The following is a 24,957-nucleotide window of genomic DNA, read 5'->3' on the forward strand; positions in this document are numbered from 1 at the left end:
TTGCAAACTAAATTAAGTTGAGAAACGATTTGACAGACGATGAGGTCAGCTTTGTAGCAAAAACCTCGGAGTACAAACATATTTTGTTTTGATTGCAATATATTTATGTTGCATAACTACGACTTCACTGTGATAATTTATGTACATTTTATAGCTGATCATTATATTTGCACTACTATTATCATGGCAGATATTATATTTAATACTTTAATAAAAGTTAATATGATATCCACAAACGTTTCTGAATTGAAAAATACATTGTATACAAATTAAACAAAATTCGTCGGATTTTCACCTTACTTTACAAATTACTTCTTCACTTTTCTTTAAAAACTTCAAATTACATGCAATACAACAAGCATTCACGTTTTGTGCGTATGCTTCTATAGTTAGATTTTTAAGTTGCCGTTATATGTGGTATATATTAAATTTAGTTCGAAAAGTCATAAACACTTATAAATACATCACTTCTTTAATCAGTAAAATTACAAAAATAACAATGATAGATATTAAAATATATGGAACTACTGTTTTCTTCGTGGTTTTTGCTGGGGGGGGGGGGGGTGAAAAAGAATTTAATGCGGTTATCTTTAATTAAAAAACTTTACAGTAGTGTGGAATCATAAATATTCGTGGAAGACCTGTGTTCGTGAATTTCGTGGATCACCCTAACCACGTATTTACATCCCCGCCAACGTATTTTCATATTTTTGTCTTCGTGAACCACATAACTTTTAAACTTTAAGTGTAACACATATACAATGTACTTTGTCCACTCTCTGAAAATATAATTATGTATATTGCTGATTCAAATTTTACATCAAAGTAAAGAATTGCACAAATTAAAGAAAGTTTTATTTGAAAGTAGAGTGTGAATAATTAAAGAAATTATAATAATAAATTAAACCAATTGAATAATTCATTAGGCCTTTAGAAATGAATGAAAATATTATATATAAGAGATCAGTCGGAGAAGAATTTTGTCCAATTTTGCGATTTTTCATAAACAACTGACCAAACCGGTAACAATTTATTATTTTAAACAATATGTAGACAATGTTTCGGGGACAATTATTTTATTTGACTGTGAAATTTTTTACGACTTATATACTATCAGTATGAACAAAATGTGCACGCCGCTAAAATTTTTAAGCAATATTATTTTGCTTAATTCGGTAAAAACGATAATTTATTCCTTTTATTAGTTTTAATAAACTCTGAAAATAAAATTTTAAATAAAAGTCATTAAATATACCTACTTTGTAATGTCTTTAGGACATGCTGCATATATTTTTGTGGTTTTATTTGCTATTGTAAATCCGGTAAAAATAATTTTCCATATGATTATTTACTACTTTTACACCGCTCCGGAGCGAAGTTGCTAATGGTGACGTCAATAATCCGTCGCGAGCTCAGTCCCGAATTTTCTTACCTGCACACTGGATGGATCTTATGGAAATAGAAGTGAAGGTGTTCTATATTAACAGTTTGTTGGTAAGTACTTTATTTTAACATATACTTTAATGTTCTCCACTTCAATTTTTACTTAATGACAACTCTGTTATAAATCAATAAATTGTGTAATCGTAATTATTTGATTAAATTGATAGTGTACAACGAAGTATCAACCATAACCACGATAACAATACATCACCATTATAGACATTTAATCGCATGCTGTATGGCGATAAATGTGCCAAATGATGCATAAATTTCACATGATTGTGAGTTATTAAACTGTTACACCAGGAAGCATTTGATGCAAATGAAATTTTAAGACTATTTATTCAGCGCAGTACTGACCAGCGCAATATGTATTAAGAAACGAGTGCAAACCAGCATGTTGTTATTTGTACACGTGTAATCAATATACCAATGTATATAATAATGTAAAAGCTATTTTATGAAATGTTTGTTAATACCATAATATGAACCTACATTCTTAACTAAAGAACACATGCTGGTTTTGATAAAAAGGGTTACCATAATTTCAGCGTAGAGAGTAAGTTGGTTCAAAATTTCTAGCTGAGGTTACAGTTATAACACAGGCGAAACTGTCAGTTTAATTTGATATTTGTGTAGTGATTTATAGTAAATGAAATATTAATTTTTAAAAACTAATATTTAAAAAAATGTATTGCGTGCACTACATGTATTCAGAGACATAAATAACATCTCTGTTATTTATGTCTCTGATGTATTACATAATACATGTACCAATATTATTGACCTGCTGAAAGTATATTGAATGAGGATGAACTCTAAAACATTAATTGGGTGAACTTTACAGTTTATGAATTTATTTTTGGAAGGTTTACAATAGACATCTGTAATGTAAATACAGTAGATTTTATTGTTTGAATTTTCCGTGTCTAGTTGGGGATGTTTTTCTTAGACATCCTTGCAAAATTAGTATTACTTCTAACTTAAGGACCCGTAGGACTTATAAGGTTAGTGGTTGATTCCCATAATTGAACATGAAAGAATCCTTACTTTTTCTGGGTGTGCTGAACATATAGTACCCTTATATGTAGTAGTCATTTAGAAGAGACTTAGCTGCAGGTCTGTAGCCCCTGGTCTGAAAAAATTTGGATGGACGACCTGGGAGCAACAGTGCCTCCCATAGTAAAATCTGCAATTTATGTTTCACAAAAAATTGCGCTAGTTTTGGACTGATTAACCTTATTTTCACACAAATACTATGGAAAAAATTAGTACCATTAAATTCTTAAGTGAATTTACTACTGATATTGGTACTTTACTTGCATGCCTCTAGAAGCTAGTAGAAAAGACTGAGTGACTTAGAACTCACTAGTTTAGTTAATGTTTTTATTATATAATAGTGTTGTGTTGTGCATGTACTATGCCTAAATAGTAGTCAGGGTTTGATACATAGTGCACGAGCCGGAGGCGAGTGCACTATGTATCAAACCCTGACTACTATTTAGGCATAGTACATGCACAACACAACACTATTGTTATTATTATGCTGACTGTTGAATATACTGACGCGCTTTCCTATATTTAAGTAACGTTAGCTGTGACGTTCGAGTCCCTATAAATTATCACTGGAAAAGCAAGCTTTTGGGTTTTTTTCAAATAAATCAATTGATTTGATTATCTATTTAATCAACAAGTTGTTGTACAATAAAAATTCAACAAAGGTTTATGTTCTTTTCAAGAAATGAGAGACGTTTGGCCTTACCGAGAAAACTCGAAATGTTTAGCAGACGAAATCTCATTGAATTTTTTTCTTGTACATTCTTTATCAAGCTTCATTTAAAAAAGCGTTTTTGTGATTCTCATGTAGAATTTCTTTGAAAAATGTTCAATCAATTTGTTCAAAAGTTTATAAGAAACTTTAACTTTAAAATTACCGTCAATAATGAAGTGTTTTTGGAAAAATGAATAATATAATTGCTTGATGTCAGTCGTATATATCTACGTTTTATATATATAAATACTATTAGTATTAATAACGGCTTATTTAGCGTAGCGGTAACGCGTTGGGTTTCAAGCTTCAAAAATTTTACCGTCGTGAGTTCGAATCCCGCTGTCGGCGCTTGAAAGATTTTCGTTGAAAAACATTTGCCGTACGTGCTCTATTTCGGCATAGTATGCTTACGCTATATAAATCCTTTAATACTATGCGAAAATAGATGAGTATTGAATATATAGTGACAAACTGACAGAAGGCATAATAATACACATTAGTTTACTGCTCATAGTTCCCAATGCTCATTACTTGAGTACTAAAATAAGGATACTTATTTTTTTAGTATAGTTTTTTTTTTAATTTTATACATGTACCAGTAAGAAATAATTATTTAACCTCATCGATTTGGTACATATTCATGGGAAAATATTATTTTTAATTTTGATATTTTTGTTTGTAATTATAATTGTAAGTTCTCTCATTGAAATCTCAAACTCAGTTTGGTAACTGAGGGATCTGAAAACTCAAGGTTTAGGTAAACACATTTAAGACTTTATATTATTTATATATATTAATTATAATTATTTCATGTATAATGATCAAAAATACAGATTAAACTTTAGATTTTCTATCATTCAGGTTAAGATATATGAAACTTCATTTGTTATAATATTAATGTTATCTTTACTGGAGAATGACCAGTGGATATCATTCTCTGCATGGAGAAGTTTATCGTCTCATTTAATCTATTTGATATCTTTTTTATGTGACTGTATGCATTTGTTTAAATTTTTTCCCTTACCAAAGTTAATAACACTTAAAGGCATTTGCTGTCATATATATTTACAACAGAACTGCATGCTTCAGCCAATATAGATTTTAGGATTATGGTTATATGCCTTGATCATGCATCTATGCAGTTTTGTAAGCCATTAGGCCTTTGAGAGATGCTTTTACGAGACTGTGTCCTTGCAAATCTCACAGTATTCTATCATCAGCTTGTAATAATTAATCATCCAAGAAATCTAAGAGTTTCCAAAATTACATTTTAATTACCAGGTACGTTCTAATATGCATATTTTAGTAACCGTAACCAATGGGAGCTGAAATTTAGTGCACACTGAATAATGCAGATACAAAGTATCGATAAAACTAAAGAATTAATTATTGTGAAACTTAATTACAGTAGGTATTGATTTGACATCAAAATATGATGTTTCAATAAATAAAACTCTCTTTTCTTTTACCCGGTATATAACCCAACTTTGGCTCTGATTATTTTTCTCATGCCTGTGTATTAATTGTGACTCAGCAAGTTAGATATTAAGGTAAAAGAGAGATGTGTTGATTAAATTCAGTTTATAATATCATTAATATAAAAAAAAATATACATTATAAAAGTAAATCCTACTAATTTTGCAGTTATTGATTTTTTTAAAAAAATCATTGGACTTAATTATATTTGATATTTGAGTGAATTTATAACCATATTTATTAATTTTTGATACAATGACTTATTTGCATCATACAGTAGTTCATCACCTGATAAAATCAAAATCAGAATATCAAATTTTTATTTTTTGGATTAGAAATTTACAAATCTGAACTTTTATGTTGTAAGTATAAAACTAATTTATAAACCCCACTGATTTTATAAACCCTACTATCAGACAGGAATAGCTACATCTAATATTTCACAACAATTCTATATACAATTTGAAATTTTTAAGATATATGATTCAATTCATTATCCAGAACTTAGTTTGGTATGTGTCTAGGCTAGACTACTGGTAAACTGTTTAGGAATTTCTGTGAATACCTGTATCAGTTTATAGACATGACCTAGCTGTATCAGTTTATAGACATGGTTAAACCCTTGGGTCCATGACAGAGCCCGCCTGTATGTATACCAGCCCCATAAACTTTCTCATCCTGGCCCTGATTGATCATTGTTAATTATATTAACACATATTTTCAATAAAAATTACTTGTACTTTTATTATAGCCATAAAGTTGTCCGTTGGAAGTTGAACTAAGATTATAGCTTGCGATTTTCAAGCATCAAGTATTACATGTCATAAGTATAATATTTTAACTGAAATCATTCAATTAATAGAATCTATTGCATAATCCAGCTTATGAATCATATGATAGTTCAGGAGTATATTTAATATACCTTTAATAGATTTTAATATTGCATCTTAATTGCTATTTTTTTCATGATAAGCAGATTTATATTTATCAAAATCAAAATAAGACCCCCTCAAAGACAGGGTTGTATACACAAGGGATGAACATTTCACTGTAGATCCGTCTGAGAAATATCAAAAACAAGTAAAGATCACCTCGATCTGAAACAGATAGCAGTGTGAGTTTGTATAACCATACATCGCAAAGGAGTTAAGAAATGATTAGAAATAATTAGATATATTTTCAGTTGTTTATAACAACATTTTGATTTGTAATTATTATTACATGTAACAAAACAAGTCCAAACGTAATAAATGGAAATATTGAGTTTATGCACTTTTACTGTTGAATTTTGTCTTAAATTCATACTTGGCAAGAATCTCTCTCTCTCTCTCTCTTTCTCTCTGGTTTAAAGGGTAATTTGTCAAATCAAATCAAAGGAAACAGTTGTAACGATGAACATAAATAATTAAAGATTTACCGTGCAGGAAAACTAATTAGTTGAGATCAAAGGATTAATTTTTAAAGTCATCTGTGACAGGGCCTCTGGATTTATTGCATTGTAAAATTATTCCATGTTCCACTGTTAGGTTACCAGTTATTTAATGTGGGAGGATGCAGTAATGTAAGATGGCATTGTTTGTGTTTTTGCTTGTTTAAGGGTCCACACACCTGAGAAAAGTTTTGGCAATATACTGTAAACTGTTTCACAATGCGTTAAAATCACCATAATTATGCATGTTGTGACATATGTTGTGAAGTCATGGGTTGTTGAGAATCATCGATCCTTAAGTCACAATAGACAAGGATTTTTAAAATTAGTGCAGTGGACAATTTAAACATTTGCTTCTCACTGATGCGACCTGAGGTAAATGTGGTTTTATGAAAAAGGGTATGGAGGTCACCCGCTTGGACTTATGGATTTTCTTCAGGTACTCCAGCTTCATCCTATATCAATGACCCCCTCACACTCACATCAGCACCAACAAAGGATTGTTAATAAATCATTGTAAAATTAGTAAAGTTCATGCAGTTCAAGAATAATTTAATTGTTTAAAAGCTAGATGTCACATATTGCAGCAGACATGTCAAGTGTGTTGATATTTAAGCATTGAATCATTATTTTTTTAAGGATGTGGTCTCATAACTGCAAGGTGTGTGCAAACAAATCAGGTCTTGATCTGGCTTGAAGTCGCGAGGAGAGTCAGTCATGTATTCATATATGCACCAGATTTGATGATTGGGACTTCTGTGTTATGCATAAATATCACTCAAATTACCGTAATCAATGCAATTTGATAGGGGGAAAGAAAGTAAATGTAAATATTAGTTTATGGAACACTGATTTTATTACATTTTCAATCAAAAACTTAATTGCATTAAATTTTTGATAAGTCAAATCTTGGGAGCATCAATAAGTTTTCAAGAATCTTCTTGCATCTTATGATATTTAATTATTACATACCAATATTTACTTGGAGCAAGTACCGGTATATGCTTCTATACATGTATTGTAACACACATATATAGACTTGAATGTTACAAAAGATATTGATGCTGCATGTATCGGTACCAGGCTTTTAAATATACAGCCCATAACCTTGAAAGTTTCTGAGATCCAAAACACATTTCTGTGTATTGCGTTCAATAGACGGGGTACCGGCTGGGTGCTGATCGCCTGTCTCCTTTCATTAATGACGTGAATCAATACTGTTTTCCTCTGTTGCTAGCTAAACAAAAGCAGGGTGGAATATGCAGGTGGCAGCTGATAAGTAGCTAGGAATTGGCTATAGGTCACTGCCAGCGTAGCTAGTATGATTCTCCCGGTCGCGTTATGTCAGCTTGTCAGGGCATTGTTTCTTAGCAATACGATAAGAAAAGGTAGAGACAAAGTTTGAAATGAGGGAAATCAATTGGTTAATATTGGCTTCTGTCAATTCCAATGTGTCTGCAAAGTTTGATTAAAAACTACTTGAGTTTACAGAGTCAACTTCATGATTCACATTTGACAAATTTCATTTCAATTGTTAATTGATTTTTGTAAGTTTTAAAAGTTCTTGTCAACATTTAAAATATATTTGTAATTTGTATTATCATTCAATCCAGAGTTTGAAATGGTCTCTAGATGTCTGTTTTAACCTTGAAAAGTCAACAGAACTTAATTGCTTGTAATGTATAGCTGAGTTCATTAAAAACATCAAGCAGCTTTCCAAGGAAACAATAAATCAAGAGCTGGAACTGAACTTCTCTTCGATGTCTTTGACTGTTTGAATAATGTCAGGGTGACTTTATTGCAGAAATAGAAATTTAGGTAGCAACTGTACATGAACAAAAATAGGACTTGATCTACAAAATATTAAAGTGTCTGTTATGGTTTTTCAGCAAGCCCAATATTCTTCCACAGCTAGTATACCTGTATCTATTGCTTAGGCTGAATTCCAATATTTAAATTTCTTTGTACCAGGAAGTCATTAAGATTATTTTCCTTATCTGTGTTCCTTGGCGGGCAGATCACTTGCATGTTGAGCTTTTCTGATCAACATACATCCATCAATTGCTTTTCAAGATGACTAATTTACCTTTCACAGATTTATATGTCTTGGTTTTCATTGCCATGCCAAATTCAATTGACACAGCCGATACATTCTTTGGTGCAAATATCTTTAAAAGGGTTCCTTTTTTATAGTTGTAAGGCAGACCAAAATGCATGGTGTTTTATTAATGTCATATTTCCTTTAGAAATTGATAGCTTTAGTTTAAATGGGCAAATTGTACCTCCTTTCCTTTAGGTGCCGAATAGCTAGTATAACAGTTACTGAAACTCCTATTTCTCTATAACAATATGTAACACCTGCATTGTTAGCAATGAGCCACACATATATATATCCATCAGCAAACTAGTTCATGTTCATAAAGAACTACTAACAGATATAACTCAGTAAATGTGTAAAAATTAAATTTGAGAAGAAGTAAAACAAGACATTTGCTTCCTCTAGGTAATATGTCTACTACAATGGGTTTATTGCCATAGAAACATCTTTGCAGTTTTTCTCGATCATTTACCATTGTGTCCATCAACGAAGCTTGACCTGTATTTTCAGGTGTTACCGAGTGACTGGTTTCCTGATCGAAGCAATTTGTCCATCTTGTTAAAACCCAAGGAATCAGGGATATGTCATTCTTAGCAATTCTTAGCAATTAAGAACCTTGAAAGCAATCGATTTTTTCATGCAACTGATTGTACATGCAAGCTGGTTAAGCTATTAAGTCCCTATCTACCATATTTCAATATAAAGTTCATTGAACTGCCCCCTTATAATAATAGCAGGTACTTGTACATTAGACTCTAGTCATTCAACATGGGTGAAGTTAATATAATATTTGCGATTATATCCATCTATTGCTTGATTTCCTTGGGGTGGGAATATAATTATTGAACATGCATCATATTACATTGTTTTCTTCACAAGTATGATCTTTTAATTGGTATATTTAATCATGTAAATGTAGGCTATTTGTTATGTCATAACTTCCTACTACGTTGTAGTATTTTTTTTTGCAAGGAGAAGTTCAAATTAAATTTCAGTATCCCTGCATAGTCAAGTTACTAGTAACTAAGATATTGATGGACATGAAACTGGTATAGCTATATCTACAAAGTCATGAACATCCCTATAAATAAATCTCTTTCTTTCTGAACAAATTTCTTTACATTTTATTTAAAGGCTCAGCCCTTTTTTGAATAGAGAATTCAGGTACAATTTACTACTGCAAAAGGCTTGTATTGAAGTTTTTGATACAGTTTAAAAGGTTTGATTCTAGCTTTGATCTCATATTGTGGCCTATATTGACTTGTTGGGTAAGTTTTACATGGTTAGTAATCTGGTTGTGAAAACATATTTCTACCTGTAATGGCCTGGAAGAAAAAGTTATCCCTTATTTTGTTTATTAATGCGGTATATCAAATATATGAAATTTTGTTTCAGCCTGGATTTGATTTTTCTGATTGAGTTGATGTTTTAAATGTAACCACAATAAAAAATTAATTTAGAGGAGATTTTTAACAGTATATATTTCAAAGATCAGCACAAAACCGTAAGAAAATAAATTATGCATGAAAATTGATCTGTGTATGCACAAAATATGGAGTTATGAAGCTCAGAAAGGCCCTTTTAATCCTATTTTGTAAATCAAATGAAGCAGATATATAAAAAAATATATTTTTATTGCAGTTGCCCTTCACTAATAGCTAGTACCGGTAAATTGGAATTTGTGATATATTAATTTTTACATACTGCACATAGTGATGTCAATATTTTTGTCTGGGCCAGAAGGTTCATTATTTCTTTAGTGAAAAGATGCATGACTGTGCATATTAGTTCATAACTAATTACGTTGTTAAGGAGGGGGCAACATATAAGTGAATGTCAATATTAATTAGTGAACATAAATAGGCTTTTAATGAACACAACAGGCCACATTGAAGTTTTGTTATTGAAATTTAGAATGAAATTACCATAAGATTAATTTGTTTTCCAAAATTCCTTATTCCAATGATTTTTACACTTATTTTTTTTATTGTTGATGTAAGTTTAGAGAAAATCCATTCATTATTTTTTATAAAATTTAAGGCTTGCAATAAATAATTTCGTTCCAACTTTAAATTTTTTCAAAAATTTGGACTACCCCTCCCTTTCTCCAAAAATAATTTTTTAAAAAGGACTAAAAGGAGTCCAAACCAAGGCTCAGTTGTCTGTATCTTGCATTGTAAAATGGAGAAAATAAGACCTTAATCTCGATTAAGAGATTGAGTGTAGTCGATCCTACTCCAACAATAACCAAAAGTGCTTATTCAATTTCACAGTCGGGGATAAGACAAATTTGGGAAAAGTTGCTTGTAGCTAATTACGATATGTGTATATGCCCTGTGTTTAATCAGTAAACGACCTTTTCATGGATTAAAGTTATAACATTTAAGAGTGCATTTAAATGGCTGATTGAATTATTTGACAAAAAAAGGAGAGAATTTGGTTTCTTATCCTTTTTTATAAGATAAACCTTTGGGAATTTTTGTCTATTGGACACTTGCAGTGAAGTTGAAATATGATATTCCATGAGTACAATAAAAAGACCATTTTTTTTTAACACAGCACTGCACTGTTCGATGATTTGGGTCGTGATCAATAGTGATAAAAATTTTCAACAATGCGTGGTCATTTAAATGTACGTATAACTGCTTTAAAGACAAATTCATGTTTCCGTTAGAAGTTGTTTGGCTGTTTCCTAGTGCAGTTGTGTTAGTGAAGGGTACAATCTAGAACTCGTGTGAACTGGGGGAGCTAGTTAATCTATACAATCTCGAGCAGGTTAGTAGGGGTCTACAATTCTGTAAACTGGTATGTACTAGTACCTTGTTGTGTTATAATAACTCAAGTCTCAGCATGCAAATTAAAGGAGTTTGATAAACATTGAATTCATTTGTAAGCTGATGTAGCAGTCATCTTATCAATACTTATTTTAGTTTTGTTCAGAGTTCATTTTTTATTTATGGAATGTTGAAGTTACTGCAGGTTATACATGTATTTTACTGAATCATTGCATGCAGTCATTGGAATCATGGTTGATTCTACCTGCTAGTCTGCATCTTGGTAAAATTTTATGATTCATTCAGATATATATATTTATATACTGGGTATAGTAATCACGTACATGTATGATTTGATAGTTGATCTCAATTTTTTTTTGTAGGTTAAACTTTTCTCTAATCTGACTTGAATTTTCAATTCTTAAGTTGAGACTATATGCCATTTTAGATGATCGAAGTAATGGCTATATAGATATACAATCTCAAAGTTTGAATGATTCTACTCAAATTGCAAAAGTGAGTTTTTCATATCTCAGGAGATAGATACCTTAGTGTCCCCATTGTTTGGGTAACCTTTATTTTATATGGAAGCTGTCCTTCTTTTTATTGGTAATCGCTCATTCTGTAGATATATATAATCATGCAAGTAACTATTAACGGAGCTTTTTCTTCACTCATCACATCTCAAGAAGAAAAACATGGGCTTAATTATTATAGGTGTTCGTGTATAGATCTCATTTATTATCATTTTTCTAAACTGGACCACAGATTTGCTTGGGTTCTTTTCATACAAACTATTCGGAACCAGTATCTGCCGGATTGTGAGTGATGTAAATATCGCCTTTGATTTGTTATCACTTCTAGTAGTTGGGATGTAATATGTAATGTTACCTTATTTTAATTATTAAGATGCTTTTGATTGACACTATCCTTCTCTTTGATGTCTTAGCTGATGTCTCATTATATTTCAACCTAAGAAGCAAGTCTGTTTCTTTGAAGCCTTATTTCATCTTCCCAAATACCTTGTTGTGCATGTCTTTCCCATTTGAAGTTTGACTACTTGGCAATTAATTTTTGTTATTAATACCCGATTGTCCTTGATTAAATGAGTCATTATAGCTATATTTTTTATTATCCATGAATAAGATACGTTTTGTTTTTTATTCCCAATTAATGTCGAGTGTTGGTGTATGAACAGAAAATATTGATATTGGAACCTATGTCATCATGCAAATAATACATGTATTGTAAAATCTTTGTCATATGAGTTTTCAAATTTTTATGTTATCTAATTTAATGGTGTACTTATTAACTGGACGTTTTTACAGTGTATGTATATATGTATTCATATTTTGAATTGATTGAAACAAAACAGTACCCAACCATTACAGAATCATTTTACTAAGTGGTGTGGTGACAAAGAAATGAATATATATAATTTTCAGTTTAGTTTCCTATTGTCAACCTTTTTTTATCAGACTAATCTAATGGTCAGAAAACAGAAAATACCAATGAATGAAATTATGTATGTATACATGTATCAATAAGATAAAGCATCAGGCCTTTAAGTGAATGCTGCTACGAGAGTTATTGATTGGTGGATATTTATCTCTTGTAGGCTCTGCAGAAGAAGTGCTAATTTTTCAACACTACGCTTTGGATTGGAGTGGATGATTGGGGTCTTTTTTTACCACGTGAAGTACCAAACATAACGAGAAATCGTCAACTGATCATCATATGAAATATGTCTGTCGAGCATGTAACATTAATCGACAGTTCTGTGTTCAGAGTGTAAGGGTAATATGAAAGATAAAAGTGAGATGCTGAATGGTGACGGAGGATATGGTTATGAAGGGCGGGAGGACGAGAATCGAACCAAGGAACGAAGATTAACTCCCTTCGAACGATTGTCGAACGATTTAAGCAACGATCAAAAATGTCTGAAGGAAATAACTCTGGGAAAGAGGATAGGGTTTTATCGAATTCGAGGAGAACTCGGAAGTGGGAATTTCTCGCAAGTCAAAATGGGTATCCATGCATTGACAAAAGGTATCTATTGCTTCTACATGAGTGCATGTCAATCTTTTATACAGGTATACTGTATTTACAAATTACTTAAGGTATTTTCTAGATGATCAAGAAAAAAAATTTACAAGTGAAAAAGCACGGAATATTGATTACAAAAGTTGTCTTAGCATAACAAATATGGGTGTCGTAATTTACATGATTGATTCCTTATCCTCGGAGAATTTGTCAAAGGAATATTGGGATTGTGCGACTGTATGGGGTTTGAATGTAATCTAAAGTCCATTGTCAGATGATCTCAGCATTAAAGGAAACTTAATAACTAGAGTGATGTTATGGAGTATTTATTAATACTTGGGTTGACTATGCTTTGACAAAAAGAAACCAGGATATTTTTCATACCTTTTCCGGTAGTCCTGATTCTAAAAAGATATATAATGTATTGGTATTATTATTGATTGTATAATATATCACATTATGACTATATGTGCATGCTCCTTGTGTCAACCAAGAACATGTGTACTAAGGCTAAAATAGAATTGTATTTGTTTGTTTGGAATTTCCTCCCACCTGCTGATGAAATTTTGCAATCAAAAATTCTTTTATTTTTATTTTTTTTTTTGTCGTACAATGTTTGCATAGTTCCAAGTTCATTCACATTTTTATTTTTTACCAATTTTTAATTAGATGAACTTCCAGATTGAAAATTTTCAAAAATTCCCTCCCTCCCTCTTGGGTCTGGACCCCCCAAGCAGGCGGCAATTCCAAACAAACATTTTTAAATTTAAGGATGGCCTTTGTCTACATTGACAATTCACAGAGCATATCACTGCATCGTAAAGAAATCTGTGTTTCTTTTCCTGCATCCATGATGAGATAATTCAACTACCTTAAGCCCCTTAATTTCACAATTGGTACACGAGCACTTTACAACACTCTGCAATTGGAATTGTTCAGATTTGCATGTGCTCTCTCATACGTTGCACGAGGTCTCGCATACGTTGCATGCATTTCAGTGCTCACATCAAGTCTCCTCAAAATAGTGGACATGCACACTATTCAGACATGACCGAATACGATCCAAATCATTGGTGCTGTATATGCGTGTGTTTTGCGACCATGAGGCTGTTGCTCAACATGTCTCATGTAATCTTGCAACGTTTTACTATCATTGCATGACTTATCAGCCTCAATATGCCACTAGTATGTATACCCTGTATAAGCATCTCTGTTTAAGACCACAATTGACAATATACATTTATTGCATGATGGTGAGGGAAATATGAAGATTTATTACTCCAAGAAAAATTGTATTTACCGAGGGCTTCGCCATATGAACATTAATGCAATAAACGTTTTATTTTATCGAACAACATATGATAAAACAAAATACATTGATTTCTAAAAATTGTCTGACTTTTCAATAGCAATAATCGTGATTGATCAATTTCCTATGTTACTGTCTCACTTTTCTTTCATAATTTCGAATCATAGATTGTTAAGTTGGTTTTATGACATAAAGAGGATCATAATGACTACCGTAAATATTTTTTATTTAATGAAATCAATGTTTGTCTACATTGTATGCTCATATCGGTTTTTTCATTCCTATGAAATCGCCCTGTCACGTGACTTTCTACACCAATCAGATATAATAGAATAATCATATTGAGGTATAATATTAAATGGGCAGTATATACCCCCTTTGACTCGCACGAGCATTCGTAACATGGAACGCATGATCGCACATCCAATCACATTGGCGCACGTTCAATCGTTCGATCACCTGGTCTCTCTCGCGATCCTATCACATTATCTTTCAACAGTCGCTTTCATTGTACAACAGTCGCATATAGACGCAAGATATATCACAAGATTTAATGCGTTTACATCGCACAACACTCGCTTAGATCGTGCGAATTTCCTACAAACATTTTTTAAATACATTATTACGGCAACCGTTTTACGATTCATATCTAATTTTTAGTCGCACGAATATTTTGTCGCTTCTGATTGTGGGCCAATTGTGAAAGGGGCTTTAGTTTATGTAACGGATTTAGATATAAGAGTAAGGTTTTCGTTATTCTAAAATTAATGTAAGGTTAAAGTGCCAGTGATTATTTTAAATTGCCAGGTACTGTAAAGTTTGTAAAATTTACCATGGTTTTAATCTCATCTGGGCTCTAATCATGATTCTGACCTTCCACAAAGTTGTTAATAATGAATGGACACTATTTTGATTAACGAGTTTTAATACCTGTCTGTGATATTCAACTGATCTGTAGTCTTTTCAGTCTACTACATGTACTAATTTTGGCACACAATGGTGCTTATTAATTCATCATTCAGATGTATAGTGTCAGAGAGCAAAAATCATATAGACTTTTGCTAAACTTTCAAGCACTCTGAATAAAGCCCCCGGCCTAATTTTCTTTCAGCCCTAAAAATCATAAAAATTCAAATAAGTCGAAGAAGAAAAAAGAAACAGCTGTTCATGTATTATAGATAAACCTTTCTAACATCAGGAATGTTTGTATATTATACATGATATAATTGAATTAAATAGCATTTAATTCACTTATAGTCTGTTCAGATTCTAGGTAATTATGGCTTTAGCCACATTTGATTTCAAGTTGATTATGCTACTCAGACATAGCTTAATTCCTTTCACAGGTTTGTGGGGGCTTGTTATACTCTGATGTATATCTGACCCAGTCTCATAAGGGCTTGACATTTCCTGGGTGGTTCAGGTACATGGAAATGGAAGGCTTGATTGCCCAAGAATGCGAACTAAAGAATCAAGCACCTTCAGAAGAACTATGGTTTCATTTATATTTGTGGGCATCAATTTTTCTGAACTTATAGTTTAATCCACATTTTTTGAAGAGATGAAAATTTGTTGACAATGGTCCCAAAAATATCATCTGTTGTCATAAGATTCTGCTTTGATGAGCACTTTGATTTCATGTATGGACTCCAAATAAAATCCACAAAATTGGATTTCAACGAATATGGGTTTGACAACAGTATTTGAACCTGCATCCTTTTGGCTAATGACCAAATGAGCATGACCACTAAAGTCTTGCTTATAGCATTTATGTCACTAGGGTATAAATTTTACTGAAATAGGCTGTGAAATGTATGTGTTAACGGGAATGGACCACTCATCATTTTGAGACGTAGGCAAACACGAAGATCGAGTTGCAGAAAAATATTCAGTACCCTGGAACATCAACAGATATGAGAGCCCTTCATATCTGTTGAATTATGTTTTTTCACCTCAATTCAAAATTGCAAGCCCATTAAGCAGTGACATTCTGTCAGTGGAAAATTTGTTGGCATTGCAATCTGTCATAATAACTGCATCTAGTTAATTCCTTTATTTAGATTTACTGATAACTTCTTTGATAAAAACTATTTTTCTTTACTTTTGATGGAAAAAAAAATACAATTGAATAGGAGAAAGTGTTTTCTTTTTCTCATAAATGTGATGGCTACATATTTTTTGTGAAGATACGGTAAAGATATTAACCATATTACTGGACCATGTAGGTATCACCATGATTTTTTCCAATTCATACTTTGGGAATCCTTTAGGGTTAACCAATAAAATGTTTCTTTTTGAACAACTGCACAGATAATAAGGTTCTAATGACCTCCTGGGAGAGATGTGCTAATGATATAGGGAAATGACTTGTAATTTTTCTCGTAACCTGTTTATGAATGTTAATGTTCTACATGTCTTGGGCGAATTGATATTGCTTTGACCACACAGCTACATTGCATGAACATGTTGGTGATCAGAGTTCGATTCATAACATCATAGTTAAATTTGTTACAGGTAATGTATGTAGAGTGGCATTGTCATAAACAGGTAGCATTATAACTAAAAATGACAGCTAGTATCATATTAAGGGAAGCTCATTTATTGAATGAATCCATTGGAATTCAAGCAGGAATATGCCTTTGGAAAGATGAATGTTAATGAATGACAATATACTGTAAACCATCTTTTATTCAAGACAACTTTATTTTGCGATTTACCGTACTTGAGAACTAAACTGGATCAAGTGACTAATTTTGCGATCAAGAGGTAGATTATCTGGCAAATAAAATACAAGAGACGTTTGATGAGACATCTGGTTTGCATCTATAAATATTTGCGATATGAGGCTCTCATGAACCTCTTGAAATTTTCTATCTCGCAAATAAAAGTTGGTGTGCAGTTTGTTTTAAAATGAATTTAACTATTGCCTGTTTTATGTCACATCTCACTCCCACAAGTATGATTACCTGTACTAATCACTTATGTAATCATTGTTATACGTATGGGGATTAGACAGCAGAGATGATGTATACAGATTCAAGTACCTCATGGGGAGAATTAGAGGCTCTTATTGATTAATTGATGTGTCTCAATCCTCCTACATGGCCATTGCCAAGCGGGTTCCTCCCCCTCTGTTTTGTAATCATGTAATCATGTACTTGTTATCACCTCTGATGTTACATTTACTTGGTAATGGTACTGGATAAGGGACTGCAGGAAGTAAAGATTAAGACTCAGAATACTTGATAATTTGAGCCATGAACAAGCAGAAATGACAATTCAAATTAGATGTTATAGAATTGATATTGAGCTTACTTAATATGATACAAGAAACTTAGGCTGTCCAAAGTCAGTTTTATGTTACATTCGTGTAATTAATTGTGCCTAGTGATTATGTTGTTGAGATTTTGTTACTGTACCTTGTGAACGAATTGTATGTTGGGTTATAGCATAATGATTATTGATGTGATGTTTTAATTCCAAATTGCAGAAAAAGTAGCAATAAAGATTCTGGATAAAACAAAGCTGGATCAGAAAACCCAGCGACTTCTGTCGAGAGAGATCTCCAGCATGGAGAGACTCCACCATCCGAACATCATCCGTTTGTACGAGGTGGTGGAAACGCTAGCCAAACTCCACATTGTGATGGAATACGCCGGGGGCGGAGAACTCTTCACAAAAATCTCTAACGAGGGTAAATTCCCAGAGTCGGAGGCCAAACACATATTTGCTCAATCTGTAGCAGGTGTTCAGCATATGGTAGGTTTACCCATTGGTTCCATATCTTATTCAATGAATCCACTTGTTGCACTCATCTTGTTGAAGATAGGTTTACCCATTATTTCCTTCATTATCCCTTCACTCAACTTGTTGCATTCATCATGATGTGGAGATGTTACCCATCAATCTATTTATTATCCCCTCATCCAACATGTTGCTGAGTAGTTACCCATTAGTTCATTCTTTATTCCCTCACCCCAACTTTGTTGAACTCCCAACATGTTAGAAAGTGGTTACCCATTAGTTCATTTATTATCATCGTGCTAATCTTCTCAATGGAGGGGTAGCGCATCTTAAACTGTGGGTCTGTGAGTCTGTTAGAAATTTTTTTGGTGTTAGTGTGTTGGTGCTCAAAAGCCTATGGGCAAGATTGAAAGAAAATATTAGCAATTAGAAGGGTACTTCTTAAGCACAGAAATAAGTCCAATCCTATAGATTTTAAAGTATTCTTCAGAAACTGGATATCATATAGTATATATAGCTCACATTTTATGCTCCAGTTAACAATAGAAGACCATAAAGAAATGAGCTGACTATGTTCTCATCACATTTGAAAAACATTTCGTGTTGCAAAGGAGGGGGGGTGGGGTATGGTAGCTTAAATTGCTTGGTGGTGCTCATCTCGTTCTATTTGCATTTCATCTATATTCAAAATTAGCCAGTACAAGTTACATGCAATATTTCAATTGGTCATGAGTATTTCGTGCATAATAATACATGTATTAACATTTAGAGCACTAGAATTCTCTGGTTACAAATCCATTATGTGGATTATTGAAGTTATTGTAGCAGTGATATTCTTTGAATTACTGAATGATCGAGTTAAAGGTAAAATATGACAGAATGTAGATAGGTTTTTCAAAAAAAGGTAACGTTACCAATTATGCATGCTAAGACCAATCTCAACAGTTCAGCAAATTGAGAATACATGTTTTGTTCTCAGCAGAACCAATTTAAGGATTTCAGTTTTATCCTATTGATGGGAGTTGTTAGCAAATTAAATAAGTAAGAGAGATTATTTTTAAAGGAATTGGGGGGGGGGGGGTCAAAAAACTTAGTTAAACAGGTCAGGTCAAGGTCAAATATCTGCTCTAGATAGATGAACTGTCCAAAATGTTCAGGTTTTCAATTGAAACTAATATTCTAAATAAATGCAGGTCTTATGCTACCCCCCCCCCCTCCACCTTGATTCCCCTTTAGATCTGATCTACTTTAAAGAACAGTAACGTTTTTAAACGTCTTGTTTTGTAATAAGATAAATTAATCAATATTTTTGCTTTGGCTTCCCCCTAGTGACTGCATTCTCGCTGAATTGTTTCACATATAACAACATCGATCAGTCATAGAACAAAATTTAAAGTATTTTCACTCCTTCAAATTTCATGAATACACAAATATCACTAAACAAATAAAGCAATTGTTTGACCCTTAGTCCTTATCAATATCAGAAGTGTTCTCAAATAATGGCCAATGTTTAAATTAGAATTTGAGTTGAGATATCCACACATCGGCGGTCTGGTCTTTCTCTAAATTAATATTTGTTATGCCTTTCAATCTACCACTATTGTAAAAACTGTTGACTGCACAAATTGTTAAGTAAATGGAAATTCTTTTTTTGTGGATTCAAATATAAATTCCATTTATGTATATAAATGACCATGCCTTGATAGGATCGAAAAGTGTACCATTTATTGACTGAAAGGTCATCCAGAACTCAAAAGTTTATCATCTGTTAGTTTTGACAATTTACTTAAAAAAAAATATGTATGGGTACAAATTAATTATTCTCATTTGAATTATTTGATCAGTTGGTCCATTTCCATGCATTGTTGATTGTTTAGATCAAGGGGCCTAGCTACAACAGAACTTAATACATTATGTAATATACATGTACCATTATATTTGTGACTTTATGGGAGTCATGCATGATGAGAATGTTTATGAATATATAATAACTAAACATTTGATAATGTTTTTTAATTGCTTATAACAATGTATCAAAGTAACTGGATCCATGGAAAGGCATTGAATTTTGAATGACATCACGAAAATTTTGACACACTAACCCACATGAAAGTTGGTAATAAACTTGGTTTTGAACCTTCAGGCTACCTACAGGTATACATATCAGTGGAAGCTAATCGCCTGAAGTTCTTACAGATCCAACCATTTATTGCTTGCATTTTTGTCGGTTCCAATGCCATTTCACTATCTAGATCAAAATTTCAACAGATTTTATTGTTTGTTTTGTAAACCTTGGTTGGTGTAGAGCCGATTTGATATTCATCTACTTTTAAGATACATAAACTTGTTGATTGAAATTTTCGAAGAAGATTAGTCTACAGATATTATGATCTAAGGCTCATGATTAATTTGTCATTAATTTTTAAGGTTGCTGATGTAGGTGAATAATCCATGACAAATTTTTGTCCCATAAAGATCAAAGTTGATTCTGCTCTCTATGCTGTCAGTCCATCTCTTCTATCCTGATCAGTTCTTTGGGTCGTTTTATTAATAACTTGGTAGTTTATTTTAAAAAAGAAGGAGGAGGGAAGAGTGTTAGAAAAGATGGGTTAAAGACCTAATGCTAGAATATAAATATTGAGCTTAATTAAAAAAAAAAAAAGAGATAAGAGCTAGATGAGATGGGTGGAAGATCTGAGGCCAAAATATTTATCAAGCTCAAATAAAAGAATTTAAAAAAAAAAAAAACGCTTTTGAATACAATGAATAAAATCTTCATATAATCCAATGAACCTCAATGATAATCCCAACAACCTCATTGATACCACAGTGAACCTTGATGTACCCATATCTAATTTCTGTGTATTATTTTTTTTTCCAGCATAAACACCACATCATTCATCGTGATCTCAAGGCAGAGAATGTGTTCTACGCTGGTTCTCGTATGGTCAAGATTGGTGATTTCGGTTTCAGCACGCACTGTCGCCCCGACCAGACATTGAACACTTTCTGTGGCTCTCCCCCCTACGCGGCACCTGAACTCTTCAAAGATGAAAGCTATTTTGGGACATATGTTGACATATGGGCATTAGGGATTATGTTATATTTCATGGTTACTGGAGTTATGCCTTTCAGAGCAGACACAGTTGCAAGGCTGAAGAAATGTATTCTGGAAGGCCAGTACACAATTCCGTCGTATGTATCGGACAGTGGTCAATTTCTTATTCGTAATATTCTTAGACCTGTGCCTCAAGATAGATTCACGCTGACTGAAATTCAAAAGAGTGAGTGGCTAGAGGGCCAGGAATTTCCAGCGGAGTTAGAACCATACAATGTCAATCCATCTCAGGATACTTCTAGTCTGTCAGAGGAGGAACAGGATGCACGTCGAATCTTAAAAGATTTGGGGATCACAAATGAACACATCCAATCGGGTCATAGGGACTCGCGAAGCAGCATTACAGGGACATATAGGATTGTTCTTCACCGTGTGCAGAAAAAGAAATCAGGTTTGTGCGATTCGGAAACTGAATTACGAGGGCCTGATCTGGTATCCAATTATGACAGAGCTAAATCTCCACCCACGTTGAAGAAAGAATCAAAAGTGTGTACTATATTGTGATTTTGTGTTAGAAATTATACTGGAGTGATTAGGAAACTTTCCATCAGGATTACGAATTTAGTTCATGTTTGAATGGTGCAATTTTTTCACTTAGAGATTTTTAAATTGATGTTTTCTCTTTTTCTGATAAAGGTACTGTATGTTACACAAACCTGTACAATGTATTAGGAATATAAATGAAATGCAGATTGAAAAAAACCAAAAAAGCATTTGAAGTTTTTAGAGCATCTTTTCCCACCAGAACATGAAAATGTAGAATCTGCATTGTGCTGTTTGTTTATTAAAGGCTACAAATGCCTTCAAGGGTATTGCCTGAGTGCTGTAATTTATATATGTTTTGCAGTTCAAAAGTTTTTATTCTATAAAAAGTTTAAAGTTTATGCACTCTGTACACATTTTATGATGACCGCAACTACACATATTGAATTGATCAATATTTCATTGAATGAAGTTCTTTATTGTGACAACACTCCAGAAAGAAATCTTCAGTTAAAATTTGGGGCACTGTCTATTTAGCTTTCCTGCTGTAAAAACACTGACAAATATCCGTAATATTGAGAGTATAGCCTGGCTTTTTTGTAATTTTGTACCTGTATATTTACCAAGGAATCTCACGCAATTGATTTTTTTTTAACGTTTATTTAAATTCCGTCTATACATGACCATTATGTGTTGTAAACATGTATTATGCATGCCAAACTGTTTATATGGACCAAAACAGAATTATATTGATTACAATGGATGGGGCCTTGTCTGTTATAACTACAATATATTCTTCTTTTCCCGACCTAAATTTATATTAACTCTCTCTTTTTATTTCGTTGATTTTTATAAAAAAAAAAAAAAATTTGGATAATAATGCCCCCATTTGGAATTGATATGTTAAAAACACTTTCTTTTCTGTTTTTAAAGAAATTATGTAATATTATCTCTTAATGGTAATTCATTAGTGTCAAGTTGATTTGTATATCTTTTGTTTTTTACGTGTTTTCAATTGCATTAAGCTTTACCTAATAGTTTATATACACAAACACACACACAGACTTTGTTTGCATGCATGGGTTTTGTCATGACAATCACAGCAACACATTTTGCTCATCAATATGCCTCTTAGATAGATCTGGGTGATTGAAATCTTGATTTAATTAAATACCAGTTGCTTAGATTGAACCATAGCATACTTATATATACAAATTTCTATCATTGTTAAAAGATGCATCCAGAGTTTTTCTCTTTAAAGTGTATAATGTTTCATTTTTTTCCCCTCTCTTTCTATCCCACCAAAGGCATATTTTGATTGCAATAAATCACTAGTACTCTTGAATGTACCTAAGGAATTACTGCATGCATTTACGGTACATTAAATAACAGGCCTTGCTGACTCCATTTTTTTTTATTAGTAATATTTTTGTCTGTTTTCTTTAAGTGCTGATGTTTTTCCAAAATATCTTTTTAGCAATACAGCTCTGATCAGGAGATACCAGTTATAGTGACATATAGGCATTATTATGAGATGAATATTTACCATGTATTGGGATGTTTTGGGTCTTTCAAAAAGGACTCCCATATTTTTCTTCATTGTCAAAAAGTGTGTGTGTTAGCATGCTAGCCTATGATTGCATGGGCATGCAAATGCAAGTTGTTATTGAGAAGAGTTTTAAAACAATTTAAAAGTTTATTAGAGTATGTATTTTTAATAGTATTACTATTATGAATTCATAGAAATATGAATGATACACACTAGCTGTATTTGCTGTATTGAGCTACAGTAATGTTCTTTTTTAGAGCATGCATTTTTTTCTGTCTCGTGAGTCAATTACCTATGAACAAAACACCCTTTTCATTTAGATTTTTATATAAACACATTATAACTAGTACGTTACTTATTCAAATTTTTTGTTTCTGAAAAACATTATTTTCAAATTTCTTATTAACAGACATTTTTTTATGTCATCACAAGCTTGGTTTTTAGAACATTAACGTACATTGTGCTGGTACACAAATGTACCAGTAAATTAAATTTTTTCAGTTATTATATATACTGATGAATTTGTGTTAAAATTGTATGAACAACAATTTAATAATTAATAACTTTTCTACCCTTTTTTTTTTATACAGATGTACATCTCCAAAGACATATCAAGATGTTGTTGTTGTTAATGTTATACATGGATATGTATCATTTTGACAGTTTCTTGTCAGAGGAAACTAATCAAATTAAATACATCACTATTATGGCTGTATTTTCCCCAGACAGCTAAGTTTCTGCATTCCCTTTACTGACTTATACATGTATGTACATGGGAAGTTTAGGAGGCATATGTCAATTCCGCCAATTAGACTCCCCAACGTGAACTTTTATAACTACATGTACACATATAGCTGTGACTGTGATTATTTTTTTTTTTCGTCATTTAACTTTGGTGTTTACAGCGTCAATATTTGTATAGTATGGATATAATATAATAGAAGTTGTTTTCTTTTTACAATGATTATTTTGGAAATAAAAATACAAAAAACGAATTGAAATCTTATTTGTTATACATGTACATTGTAAAGTCTGCTTGTTTTGTATTAATTACTCAAGCTATATATAAGCATCAGAGAATATTTTTGGTTTCTATATAACTGTTTAAAAAATGCTTGGTTTCTCATTAAGGTGGCTCTATACACCCACAGTTTATTCCAATTTTGAATAGAAGACCACAAAACATATACTTATCAAATATTAAAATGATGATAGGGATACTCTAGGTATTTTTAAAGAATTTTTTAATGTTTTTTCGAGTTTTTGTAAAATAGTTTTTAAAAAGACAGCTATTAACAAACTGAGAAAAAAAAATTGTCATATGATGGATATTTCCTTTGGACACATAAAAAAAAATATTACACTTCTTAACATTCAAAAATGTTATTATTGCAATTTTTTTGTATTTCCCCAAAACATAATTTTTCATATTTTCTTATTCTGTTGACATATCATCTGAAAAAGTTGCTTGATGTTATAAGAAAATGTATTTTAATAAATGTGACATAAAAAATTGATTGAAAATCATTGCAAATAAACACAACAAATATTTTAAATTTCATTTGGTATGAAAGTTCCTCAGGTAAGGGTTATCGTTCCGAAGTCCTAAGGCCCAAACACCTTGGGGACTTTTCATTTCTGAGTTAAAGAAAATTTCCTAAATATAATGTTGGAATGATAAATACATACATATTTCATTATAGGGCTGTATAAGTGAATA

The 24,957-nt window shown here is 32.1% G+C and overlaps 1 protein-coding gene across 3 annotated transcripts; it reads left to right on the top strand.

Moving 5' to 3' along the window:
• Positions 1-1,369: 1,369 nt before the first annotated feature.
• LOC117684612 (serine/threonine-protein kinase NIM1) lies at positions 1,370-24,232 on the top strand. 3 transcript variants are annotated; one of them, XM_034457409.2, is made up of 4 exons: positions 1,370-1,494; positions 12,610-13,040; positions 17,834-18,102; positions 20,969-24,232. In XM_034457409.2, the coding sequence occupies exons 2-4, from the start codon at positions 12,794-12,796 to the stop codon at positions 21,707-21,709; spliced, it is 1,257 nt and encodes a 418-aa protein (XP_034313300.2). In that variant the 5' UTR covers positions 1,370-1,494; positions 12,610-12,793; the 3' UTR covers positions 21,710-24,232. The 3 variants fall into 3 exon arrangements, with proteins under 3 accessions (XP_034313300.2, XP_034313301.2, XP_065922101.1); XM_034457410.2 differs by lacking the exon at positions 1,370-1,494 and adding an exon at positions 10,866-10,992; XM_066066029.1 differs by lacking the exon at positions 1,370-1,494 and adding an exon at positions 10,906-11,022.
• Positions 24,233-24,957: the final 725 nt, after the last annotated feature.

The sequence above is a fragment of the Magallana gigas genome, chromosome 7 (assembly GCF_963853765.1).
Source record: "Magallana gigas chromosome 7, xbMagGiga1.1, whole genome shotgun sequence".
Classification (NCBI taxonomy): domain Eukaryota; kingdom Metazoa; phylum Mollusca; class Bivalvia; order Ostreida; family Ostreidae; genus Magallana; species Magallana gigas.